The 13,411-nt window shown below is 38.9% G+C and overlaps 1 protein-coding gene across 1 annotated transcript; it reads left to right on the top strand.

The window, feature by feature from the left end:
- Position 1: 1 nt before the first annotated feature.
- On the top strand, positions 2-9,368 carry pin1 (peptidylprolyl cis/trans isomerase, NIMA-interacting 1). The gene is made up of 5 exons (XM_049571708.1): positions 2-165; positions 3,340-3,422; positions 6,558-6,666; positions 6,768-6,878; positions 8,428-9,368. Exons 1-5 carry the CDS (start codon positions 108-110, stop codon positions 8,535-8,537), a joined length of 471 nt encoding a protein of 156 aa, XP_049427665.1. The 5' UTR covers positions 2-107; the 3' UTR covers positions 8,538-9,368.
- Positions 9,369-13,411: the final 4,043 nt, after the last annotated feature.

The raw sequence follows: 13,411 nt of genomic DNA, 5'->3' as shown, positions 1-13,411 counted from the left end.
ACACAGTGCCAACTGTCGTAGTGTACTTAGCTAAGCTGCAGCCCAACCTGTCACACGGTAGCTTCATTGAAATTAAATTTGTAAAACGCTGCTACTGACACAAAATAATGGCAGACGAGGAGAAGTTACCGCCAGGGTGGGAGAAGAGAATGAGCCGCAATTCAGGTAATGAACACACAAGAGGAAACTAATACTGGCTACCTTGGTAAATGGTGATATGTAAGTAAACTTAGCTAACTAGCTAGCAGCACCAGCACCGTGTACTACTGTTGAAACGAGGCAGCTGGGGGTGTAACTTTAATGGCGATATGCTGAAACTAGTGATGGGTATCTCGGTGTTATAGGTGTGTTTTGTTAAATGTGGTGTTTGGCTGTGATTAGGTGTGTTGTTTCATGATTGCGCGCCAGGGCTGATCCATTCAACCTGGCTGCTGCAGGGCCCTGCATGACGTCATACTGCTCCAGAGCTTCACGTGCAGCCTCAGCATTATTTTTACTCGTTTATGTTGGGTGGCCGAAAAGCTTACTACAGTCCAGTCCCATTTAAAACATAAATCTTTAATAGTTTACCCTTCTTCTACACAGCTGTGGCTCATAGGCTGCAGCACAACAGTGGTGGAAGTATTTAGATCCTTTACCTGAGTATTACATATTAATACAACACTGTGAAAATGCTCTGCAAGTTAAAGTCCTGCATTCAACACCTTACTTAAACAGAAGTATGTAATTACGTATCAGCCAAGCATACTTACAGTATCATAAGCAGAAGTAGTCATTCTGCAGTAAGATGTTCCCTGTCAGTGTTTTACTGTGAAATGTGATGTTTTTGGAATATGACTGATGCATTAATGTGTATGTTGTATTTCACTGCTGTAGATTGAGCCTGTGCTAATTTTATGTTATTGATATTTTGTCAGTAAGTTTAATCTACAGCAGTGCATCATACTCTGTAAGATCATCATATCAAGGATGCACCATATCCCATATGCCGATATGTAACAACTCATTTGACCAATATCAATATATCCACTTTTTTTCCCCACCTAATTTTAGTGATCATCCAGTCGTGGAATTAAAATCATACTGTACATGCATACTCTTATCATGATGGCCCACCAGCAGATGAAGTATAATACTTTTCAGTGCATGTAATATTCATTCATTGTGCAAATTAAAAAAAAGCATGATGGCCGATTCTGATAGTTCATTTTAAAGCCAATATCGTCCGACACAGATGATGTACAGATATTATCAGCATTTTGGCTGATTCTGCTGATGTGCTGATTTACACTACATCATAACTTTGTAGCTTCACTGTCTTCTGAGAACCACAAATTTCTAAAAAGTCAACTTTTCATGGTGTCTGAAAAACAGCCCAGTTTTCAGCTTTGTGAAAATGCATTTTCCAGCTGATCCAAGAGGATTTTCATGTAGCCTAAAGGTCCAATATGTGGCATTTTGGGGCCTCTATAGGCAGAAATTGCATATAATATTCATAGCTATGTTTTCCCATATTTTTTTTCATAGCCACATATTTTCCTCAGTGGTTAATGTACACCAAGATGGAGCTCAAAGCAGAGTGAATTTTGGACTCTGGGCTGGTTCTGATACCTCAACTCAGGCTCAACAGAGTTCTAGCACTCCCCTCTTCCCACATTTAAAAGCAGTACATCTCATTATGTAGAACTCATTGGAAAATATATTTTATGTGATCTATTGTGACTACATTAAAACAACTGATTACAGAAACCCTTAATGTCATAAGATGATATGACATGATAATGTGGATCGGTCATGTCAGAGCCAGTACATGATCTGCTAAATAAAGCTAATATTGCCATTGAGGTCTGTTCCAGCAAACTCTGAGTCTAACCCAACCCTGAGCTCTGAGGTAATGAAACCTGAGATGGAAAACTCAGTTTTCAGTTGATCACATTGTTCAATCAGCTCTGACTATGTTCACTCTGAGTTATGAGTTACGTGCAGTGAATGAACAAATCCATCAGTGGAGCTCCGATACTACGATTCACCATGGCAACAGGTACATAAAGGGCAGAGCCTCCATTTAAATCCAGTCAATATACAGATATTAATGATTGGGATTGTGAGCTCTGCCGCTGGAGCTTGGCAGGATTATGATTAATTTGTCATGTATGTGTGGGCCTGTATGTGGACTGTGTATATTTATGTTTTGTTTTGTTTTGTTTTTTTTAAAGAGCCTTAGTCAGAGCGGGGAGATGTGTTGATAAGTTGACGCAATAAAGTTTTATCAAGTGTTTACATTAATTAGTCATTTTGGCCATAGCCTACATTACATTTGTAATATATTTGTTTAGCTGTAGTCTGACGTTGACAAAACACAGAAGCCAGCAACTGAAAAATTAGATTAAAATATATAAATCAAAGACTGAGACATAATTGTAATCAGATCCAGTAATAATGTGGCTGGTGATTTGCACTTTAGTAGAGCAACAGGCCACAGTCGAGCATCTAGTGGTTTTATTTCAGCTACTTCAAAAAATGCACTAATTTAAAACTGAGATGCTGTTAAAACAGGTTCAGACTCTTTGCAGTCTGTTTAAAAACTTACTTTCATTCTGCAGCTGCACCACGATCCTGCTCACTCAGAAATATTAACATGTAATCTCAAATATTAAAGGAATTATTTTCCATCGGTGCGACCAATCACATCATGAGTGATGGAGATTATTATTGGTTGATCTGACTAAAGCTTCATACTTATTTTTTAACTAAGATGACACATTATGTCCAACAAACATTTTAGTGGGACTGCTGTAACAAACTGACAGCTGTCTGCAGTGACGTGAGGGCAACTTGATGCTGTGTGATATTTTAATGTGCGGGCAGAAATGACTGACAGCACATTAAAGCAGTAACTTAAGATAGTCCTGGGTAACAAACTAAAACCCAACCAGGATTTAGATTCTGACATACAGTAAACCTTTAATGATGTGCTTTGATACAGACTGAATCATGATGAAATGAAATGGCGTGTCTGCCTTTGTAAGAGGGAGGAAACCGAGAGAAACTCAGGGTTTGCTGAAGAAAACCTGCGAGCAAGCAGGTTAGGTTTTAAGTTACCTCTCTTTCTGAAACTGAAAACCCAAGTTTCCCTCATCTCAAGATTAACCAGGCTTTCACTAATCCTGCCTTTTGGAATACAGCCCTGGGCTATTAGGTCAGTGCGTCCCCAAACACAGTTGCCATATCAACTTTTTAAGGTGTTAATATTGAATGTTCTGCTTTTTCTGCTGCCTCCATTTGTTTAAAAGAATCAATGAATGCAGCTTTAATGACTGTCTCTTCTTTGCCCTCCAGGCAGAGTATACTACTTCAATCGCAACACCAATAACAGCCAGTGGGAACGTCCGGTGGGAGATGGCCGTGGAGAGCCAGATAAGGTTATTATGTGTAATATTTTATATGCACTTGCATTATAACAATAAACTTTTATTAGAAACAGAAGGTGGTTTATTTCAAATTGGTTTTCACATACAAGGAATTTGCTTTGGTGCACAAAATAAACACAGTCAGGAAAAATGACATTCAAAATAAAAGCAAGTATTGCAAAAGTAAAGAAACATGAGTATAAGAAAATTATAGTAGAAATATAAAAACAAAAAAAAACAACCCTAAAATAAGTGTTACAAAGTGCTTTACATCATAAGATAAGAGCAAGGCTCACGAAGTTTAGTAATGTGATGATTAATGAGTGGACAGGGCTTTATGAAGCTTTGGGACTTGGGACCTACTGAAAAGAGGTAACAGTGACATCTGGTGCTTTGCAGAAATATAGCAGCTCTGTAAGACTGCTGAGGCAAAGCACTTTGACACCCTGCTGAGTTTATACTGATGTTTCAGTCCTCCTCAGCAGTCCTTTATTTAACTTCATTGTAGGAGTAATCTAAATCTAAAGTTTAGTATTTCAGTCAACAGTAGGAGATTTGAAAATATGGAGATATGTATTATAGCTTATTTATTGTCCATGTCGCCCAGGCCTACCTGTAGTCTGTGTAACTGCTGACAGCTTGTCACATTACACTGATGATGAAGTTGATTCTGATCCAACGTTGCTGTTTGTACACACCCTGTTGATCGCATCTTTCTCATAAACTGTACCATTAACGGTTCCTTTTAACAGAAACTCTTTGTCAGAGGGAGAAAGAAATCAAACTGGGACATAGGCATCCAGGACACTTAGTCATTTGATCATACACACTGCCAGGACCGAACTGTTTGAAATAAATGTTTAATTTGAATTTTTCTGACCAATATTAAGATTTAAATTTCAGTTTCCTTCTATAAACTCAACTCCGGGCGTGTTTTTGTGTTCTGTACAGTATTAAACAGGGCATACCTTCACTTAACTTAAACACAGGTGGGGCTGCAGCCATCAGTTCTTTTAGTAATTGAGTATTTTATCGATTATTCTGGCGATGAATCGAGTAATCGGATCAGAAATTCCTTAAGCTTTATTTAAGGGCAATAGTAATATACAAAAGAGAAAAATTAAAAGTCTCTGAAATTAGATAAATGGGCAACAAATTTGTTGTAGCTCAGTTGAACCCATCTGCACAACACTGTCCAAAGTATGACTCTGCGACTTTAGAGTATAATAGAGTATAATTAATTTTTTAATTGATATTTATTACTTGGCCTTCATAATTCAACCTTTAAGTTCCTATGAGTGGCTCGTTTCGACTCATTCACTGTGGTCATCTTACACCTGCTGACTGCAGTCCGAATTAATATACCTGCTGTACTTGATTTGTGCATTTAGACTCCATTTTCTACTGTGTGTGTGCAAATCAATTGCCTCGAGGCTTTTTAATCATCAGATTATTAAGATTACTTGAGGAATCGGCCCTTAACACAAGCCTATCTTATTTGTACATGAGTCAAAGGAGATACAATAGTTAAGTTGCTTGTGGTCAAGGTCCTGAAAGGGCTGTGGGGTTTTTTTCTCCATTCAGTCACTTCTTGTAACATGGCTAGTTTTCTGTTGAAAAATTGACCAATTTAGTCAACATTTCTGAATATACTCCATGCTTGTGTGCTTGACATTGCTGCATCTAACAGTTATGCAGCATAACAACAGCATTGTCGTTGTTTTTTTTATCTCTTTACAAAATGTCAGATAGTAGTCAAAAATGTCATAACTTCCCAAAGCTTAATGTCACAAGAATTGCAACTAACAATCATTTATGTATTATATATATGTCTTAAGATGTCTTATATTGTTCAATCAACAATCCAAAACCCAAAGATTTTAAATTTCAGAATGACAATAAATAAAGGACCTCTAAATGTACTGAACACAATGAGATACTACGTTCAGTGAGACACTAGATCAAACTTATTCAGTCTTTTTTTTTTTGTTTAATTCTATCTGCTTGAATTTCCATCATACAGTACAGTGAAGGTAAAAACATCCCATTGATACACCTACAGTGAACGCTATCTATAGCAACAAGCATCATAAAAAAATGAGTGTGAAAACACAAGTAGGGTGTGTTCGACTTGAAAAACCTTTTTGTTCTCGTGGCTGCCTTCACTTTTTTTCAGTACATGTTAAAGGGACACACCTCATTGTTTAGATAAATGCCTGAGGCAGGGCGGTTTTGTAACTTATAATATTAGTTACTGTGTTGTGTTGAGGAATTAGGCTGACCTACAGTCCAAAGCTCAAACCTATTCAGTTTATTGTCATGTAAGGATAAGGAAATCAGAAAATCCTCTCAGTTGAGAAGCTGGAACCAGCAAATATTATTGAAAAATTGCCCAAACAATAAATCAATTACCCAAAACATGCCAGTAACGACGACTGACAATTAACTAATTATTATATTCTGTTTTATTTCCTTGCAGCTCTTCATTGAAATGATATGGTATTTACTCTGAGAGAAAATTCAACCCAAGATTGCTCTGCTCCGTCAGATGGAAATATTCAAGATTCCTTGTGCATCATTTCACTACATGCACAAAATTCAGACATAATGGCATCTTTGGAGACTTTGGCGTCTCGATTAGAATTTCAAATTGAGTTTACTGGGTTTAAACAAAGTTTGGGTGCACAGTGTTGGTTTATGACTTATTTACATTTACAGATCCTGAGCCAATCAGTTAATGGCGTATAAATCTTTATGACTTCCATTTACCGCTCAAGTAAGAAACTCAAAACACTTTATTAATATCCACTCACTTCCTAGTGAGCCATGAAGTCCAAAGTCATGTCAGTAAATCCCTAAAGAGTCACGTGTTTCTCAGTTTTTGATAAGTTATTGACTTAAATAAAAGAATTAATAAATACGACTGCATGAGGGATTCTTAACAACATATTGGTTTAAGTATTAATTATCCCTAAAGCATCGGTAAATGCCTTATAAACAATGATAAAGCATTAGTTACAACCTATAAATCATATGTCTTATTAGAAAGTGGTCCTGGCCTATCTAAAAGAAAAACAAAGACTGGCACAACTCAGCAAACACATCTTATTGATTCTGATCAGTTTGTTTCTTCACTCTCTCACTCAGGTACGCTGCTCTCACCTCCTGGTGAAACATAATCAGTCACGACGTCCATCTTCTTGGCGGGAACAAAATATCACACGGACTAAAGAGGAGGCCCTGGAACTCATACAGAGTGCGTAAGGCATCAAGGAGGGGGTGGGGGGGGCGGGGGGGGGGGGTGATCAGGTCTGATCAGCATCCTGAATTTGTTCTTTATTTCTCTGTTGTGAGCAGAATACATAGAAGAGATCAAGTCTGGAGAGGAGAAGTTTGAGTCCCTGGCTTCTCAGTTCAGCGACTGCAGCTCAGCTAAGAATGGTGGAGATTTGGGATTATTTGGCAGAGGTACACACACACAAACAGTACACCACTATTCACACACATAGATACACAAGTGCACTCCTATAACTCATATAAAGTGATGTTTCTAGGTGTGCATCCTTTGTTCCTGACAAATTAAAATCTGAAAGGACATAGTAAACGCACCCTGCTATTTTCCTGATGATGCTGCATTGTGAACAACAAATTTGTGATTAAATCATGAAACAGCAAACAACAAATGTGCGTTTTGGAGGTTATTGTCATACTGTTGGTGATGTGTCTGTGTTTTTATGCTGGTGCTCAGCACAGACACCTGCCCGGCCACCCGTTTATCCTTATCCTCGGCATTCTGTGTGCCGTCATTTCCTGGCACCTTAACCTTAGGCTATATTTTTAGGTTCACAAATCACAAATATGTGAAGTATTACTACAGACATTCCTGTAATGTTACATCGCAATGCCTGCTGTGACTTAATCTTTGAGAAAGAAAAAACTACAATGACCAGCTGTTTTAGGAAATTATTTCAAAAGGAAATTATGTTTGTGATATGTTTTTAAAGATCTGTATCGTAAGTAGGAACAAATAGGCCTTGGGCTTGGTGCCACAGAGAAGGTGGGGAAGTCAACAAGTATCGGGAGAGTAACATATTGTTGGTTTTGGCGTTTTTAATGGGATTTGTTGTTAATCACAAATGTATAGAATATTGCCGGAGTTGTACTTTAACATTCAGACTCTGTGATTGTTCGTATGTTTCCTTTTAGTACAGGAAGTTTTATTTTGGGAGATAAATTTGGTCCATAAACATTTGTGTCGTTAGGTGTGTGTATTTAGTTAACCAAAAATTACAGGGTTAGTTCACCCAAGTCAATGCTTTGTATCCATGCAAAGAGTTTCAGTGTTGTTTGCCAAAGTTTCAATAGGTTGTTCATTCTGGAACCATTCCTCTTATTTCCGAGCACTGTGGTGGCAAGCCTCCAGCTTAATAGCCATTACTGGCCGTGCCCATGTGACATGCCTACAGTTGAAACCAAAACCTAATTAACTTTAATGGAATAATTGAAGTAAATGTGTTGTAAAAGATAATCCAAAAAATTAACCTAATCTAGCCAAAGGACTACAATTAAAAATAGCCAGCCTGCTAACACTGGCACATTTACAGATATGTTGAGTCATGTGCATTGTCCTTTAGACAGAAAGACTTCAGTGAAAGAATATTTGAAAACAGATTCTTTCAAGCAAACTGAAGAATTTCTCTGTTTCTCTGAATATATTGATAATATTACGGATTGTTTTGTTTTTCACTGAATTAGAATCTACGTGTGGCGGTTAGGGTTATCAGTTTGAACATTAAATACATAGCCTTTGTACTGTATTCAGTTGAATATAGGTCAAAAAGGATTTGCAAATCATTGTGTTCTTATTTACATTCACACTGCGTCCCAATTTTTTTAGAATCGGGGTTGTATACACAAGTCACAGGTGCCACGGTACAGCATACTCTGTGTTGACTTTTGACTTGAATGTGGATAACCATTTTATTACTTTAATATACAACGTGTGTTTTTGTTTTAGGTCAAATGCAGAAGCCTTTTGAAGATGCTTCCTTTGCTCTCAAAGTGGGAGACATGAGCGGTCCTGTTTTTACTGACTCTGGAGTCCACATCATCCTACGCACTGGTTGAAAGGAAGAAGCCACATACTGTACTTTCCTCTTATGTCTTCTCACACACACACACACACACACACACACACACACACACACTCAGTCCAACTCAACCAGACCTGATTTATTTTAATGACACGCACCACCCAATAAACAAAGCATATGGGCCGAGTCGCATCATTTTAAGTGGGATCATTTTGTTCCAAGCACTATTTAATGTATGAATACTTAAATCACACTGAACTTTAAGGAGTACCGCAGATTATTCCTGTAAGACCTCAAGCTTTTATTAACCATGGCAATGCCATTATATAAAATCATGAGTGCCTGTGACTCTGTTGAAGTGAGTGGAAACAGTTTCACACGATGCGCCAAGTTTGAGAATGCATCTGTAAAAGCTTGTGTTTGTATGTGCATGTCTTTAAGAGGACCATTTACTGTATGTTTCCCTGTAACCTTTTCCATTTCTACAGTTTGTGTGCCAAAGCAGTTCCCTGATCTTGTTTTGGAAGATGGATTCATGAGATGTTTAAAAGACTTACAGCCATTGCAGACCACTGTAGTTCATAAAGGCATTGCTGTTCTGAGTTCTCTGCATTTAGCTTTGATTTAAATTGGTTGTCCTTTGCAGGTTTCCAGTAACATAGAATCATTTGTTTTCATAATCCACTGTAAAAAGTGCATGTTTCCTCCCCCTAAGGATATGCAAAGGTGGCACAGTTAAAAACCTCCAGGTTTTAACAATCAGCTCTGCAGCTTTTAAAGGCATCAAAGTTCAGATGAACTGTTAGACTGTTGTGTGATTGATTGGAGTTTTTCTTTCATCAATAAAAAAACTCTGTTTTTGTAAGTGTCGCTTTGGAGTTTATTTAGAGCAGAATGAACTGATGGACAAAGTTGTTGTGGAATTGTATTATTTAATTGTGTCAGAACACTTGCAGCTTAGCCCTTGGATGACCCCTGGACATTTTTGTCCACCTCCCCAACTTCTAAAACTCCTCACTGTCAAACAAAAGGTCATAAGGGGGTATATTTTGAGGTAAGCTCTGGAGGTCCCAGTTTTCAGCATGCAAGTCCATTTTTTGGGCTTGTTATCAGTTTTAACGACATCCATGATCCTTCATTTTTAGAGGTGGACAAAAATGTCCACCTCTAATTCTTTGCCCAAAATGTGTTTTTTTCAAAACTTTTCTGTGTTTATTTTTCCTTTCTAGGTCTTAGCTAAACTTAAGTCACTTTTGCCATGGGTTTCAAGATTTTAACCCTTTCAGGCCAGTTTGAACACGTCTGGGTGCTGCTTGTTGGGGTGGGAAAAACACAAAAGGGGGGGTTTGGGACACAAAAATAACACATGCTGGTGCTTATTACAGGGCCACATGAGCCAGTGATCCCCACCAAAGGGGGTTTGGATGGCATGATCCTACTCCCACCCCCAGCCCCCCTCTCATCTCCCTCCCATTGACTCCCATTATAAAAAAACACCAAAAACCACACATTTTGATCCCACTGCCATTGCAGCAAAAAAAAAAAACACATTATTTCTCTGTTGTCAGGGGTTCCTTTGGTGTGAAAGAGGTCAAAAATTGTAATCAAGGGGTTCCAGTTCATCTTCCACCAATGGACCAACACTCAAGAAGAGCTTTGGAGACAAAGTTTTAAATGTGTGATTTAAAAGAGTCTGATTAAAACATTGAAAATAAGTACATTAATTATTTGGGAAGTTGAGTTTCTGAATTTTTGTCAGTTGTTGTATGCTTGAATTTTTTTTGGATTTAACATTTTTACAGCATTTAAGGTAGTGTAGAAGGTACTGGACATCAAAAGCAGGATACAGATTTTCACTGGTTCGTACAACAGATGAGAGTCATCAGCATGGAAACGGTACACTGCATGTGAACACGGTTGTCTACTTTGCAGACTTTAAGTCCACAAGAAACAGATTGCTTCCGTATATTCCATGTGAAGCACTCTAACCCTTGGATGACACTTTGTGTCATACGACATCCATGATCTTTCGTAGTGGACAAAAATGTCCACCTATAGGGATATTCTCATTTAGCCATTTGTTTTAAGCAATTATTCCCAAAATATTTGTAGTGAACTATATGGGGCTAGGTTGACTAAACATGTAAATCACTTTTGAGATGGGTTTCAAGATTTTAACCCCTTCCAGGCCAGTTTGAACACATGGTGATGCTTTTTTTTTGGAGGGCAAAACACGAAAGGGGGGGGGCTTTTGAAATAGATGTCTTTAGTGGTAATCACCAGGTTAGGTGTGTCAATGACCCCCAAGAAGTCTGGTTTGGATGACATAATCATACATCCACCCCCAGCCCCCCTCTCACCTCCCTCCCACTGACTCCCATTATAAAAAATACCAACAAAACCCACATTTTGATCCAACTGTTAATGCTAAAAAAGAAGAAAAGCACATGATTTCTCTATTGTCAGTGGTTTCTCTGTTGTGAAAGAGGTGTGCCATAGAAATACAGGGAAAATGAGAGTCCACAGGCTGGTAGTTCACCTCCTCCTTCTCCTCCTCCAAAATCATGTCTCTGGCTTCAGTCTCTTCTTTTTGAGACATCTAGTATTAAGGAGTCATTAAGGATATTGATTTAATATCATAAAAATACTAGAAATACAAAACTATTTTGTGGACACATTCATGTGTGAAAAAAACACATACTGGAATTACAAATTACTTGACCCAGAGGGAAAATGTAGATTGCAAGCAATACAGGACAAAGAACTGAACCTTGAAGAAATCTTCATGTAATCATCGCATCGATAAAGAAGGTGTTTGGACAGGTCGCCAGACTATCGCAGGGCTGACACATAGAGACAAACAACCATTCACGCTCACATTCACACCTACGGACAATTTAGAGTCTCCAATTAACCTAGTCCCCAATCTGCATGTCTTTGGACTGTGGGAGGAAGCCGGAGTGCCCGGAGAGAACCCACGCTGACACGGGGAGAACATGCAAACTCCACACAGAAGGGCTCCCACGCCCGGGATCGAACCGGCAACCCTCTTGCTGTGAGGCGAGAGTGCTAACCACCACACCACCGTGCCGCCTTGATAATTACATTACAGCTTAAATTCCATTGACTGATTTCCTTTTCTACTCTCTTTGTCTCTCTCTGAAATACTTCAGTATCTCTCTGACTCCAGCCATGCTCTCCCTTTCGACCCCACCCCTCCTCTGCCTGAGCCTCCTGCTCTTTCTGTCACACCACTCCCCTGTTCTCGGCTGTCGGATTAGGGCCAGCAGCCTTTGTCAGGCTGCTCCCTTCGTACCTGGCCACAACCTGGTAGGAGAGGGATTTGATGTGGTCACCCTGCGGCGTAAAGGAGCCTACGTGGTTGACGTAAAGACTTTCCTCGCCCCAGATGGCACCTGTACTCTCTTCTCCAACCCTCTTCAAGGTGACAGCCTGCAGAAAGTAATTTAAATCAGCAAGGCAGAAAGACACAGTAACACACACTCTGACACACACATTGTTAACATGTTAAACATGTTCTCACCTTTACTTTCAGCTGCCAATGTCTGCAGTGGACTGGCGTGCATTCAGCAGATGCAGTACTCATGTCTACAGCAGTTACCACACCTCCGTCAGGTATCCTGTGATATGGAAATCATTACCACTCATAGTGTTGTAACCACTTCCATATTTAATTTTATTACTCCAGTTCAGTCAACATTTCTAACATCCACCTTCATTAATGCTAATATCAAGAGAACTCAGCCTTGAAATAAGTGGGCAAAAATGTACTGATTCTTTGCTGATTTTATTTTTGATTCAGTGTCAAATTACAGTAGTGGAAAGTAAATAAGTATTAAGTGAGAACAGGTTTGAGGTATTTTACTTGAGTAATATTATTTTAAACTAGGTTATAGTCATACCCTCCTACATTTCGTAGGCAAATATTGTACTTTTCACTGCACTACATTTATTTTAAAGCTTTAGTAACTAGTGAGTCTGGCCAGGAATACACACTGTGACAGAAAGTATCAAAACACTCACTCCACAGAAAAGTTGTGATGTCACAACTATATAGACCCAATCACTGTGATGACTTCCCAGTAGATATGAATTGCAGAGATAATCAACAAACTTGATAATTTTGGTCGTCATTTTCAGCAATAACTATAATGTTAAGGGATATATACTTAAACATGGTGGCCTGATCTATCTGACATTTCTGCTGTACTTAGTTTTTGAAGGCCTACTGTCCTGCTTTGCAAGCATCTATGATAACCCAAGTCAGAGTAAAATGTTGTTTGGTCATCTTAAAAATCAATATCAGTGTAAGAGCATGCTATATTTGGAATATTTTCACTGCTACACACATGAACCGATCAAGGCCCTGGTAAACCAGCAAATACCATGTTCTATAATTACTGTTTTTGTCAGTGGAGTCTGGTGGCTTTGAGGTAATGGCCTCAGTTCACTGCCAGAAAAGGCTGTCTGATGGCAAGGTAAAGCGGTGAAAATATTGTAAGTATAGCCTAGGCTTAAACTGATATTAATTTCTGAAAATAAACTTGGATTAAGCCTGATTTTTCCCCATGGTTATGAAAAGTTACAACAGTTCCTCTTTCTGCCACAGAGAGGAACGTTTGTCCCAAAGCCTGCTGCTGTGTTTATCCCCTGCACCTATCCCCTCAGCTGTGTAGGTGACCACAAAAGGAGTGACACTCCGAGACAGAGTGGGAGTGAGTAGCGTCCGATTTTGGAAAGGCCCACTGACAGTGTAGATGTGCAAGACCCGCAAACACTGACCAATCAGAGCAGACTGAACTCTTTTTGGAAGGGGGGCCTAAAGAGACAGAGCACACATATGGAGAGTTTCAGATGGAAGATGAATACTGATATATTCAAGCAGAC

Source organism: Epinephelus fuscoguttatus, linkage group LG3 (assembly GCF_011397635.1).
Source record: "Epinephelus fuscoguttatus linkage group LG3, E.fuscoguttatus.final_Chr_v1".
NCBI lineage: Eukaryota > Metazoa > Chordata > Actinopteri > Perciformes > Serranidae > Epinephelus > Epinephelus fuscoguttatus.
Note: the sequence above shows the minus strand (reverse complement) of the source record. Positions and strands in the feature narration are given on the sequence as shown.

Bases quoted from the DNA above. Each gene is read 5' to 3' on its own strand.
- pin1 (XM_049571708.1), top strand. From the start codon at position 108: ATGGCAGACGAGGAGAAGTTACCGCCAGGGTGGGAGAAGAGAATGAGC. The intron at 3,423-6,557 runs GTTATTATGTGT...TCTCTCACTCAG, and splicing joins GCCGTGGAGAGCCAGATAAG to GTACGCTGCTCTCACCTCCT. The intron at 6,667-6,767 runs GTGCGTAAGGCA...TGTTGTGAGCAG, and splicing joins GGCCCTGGAACTCATACAGA to AATACATAGAAGAGATCAAG.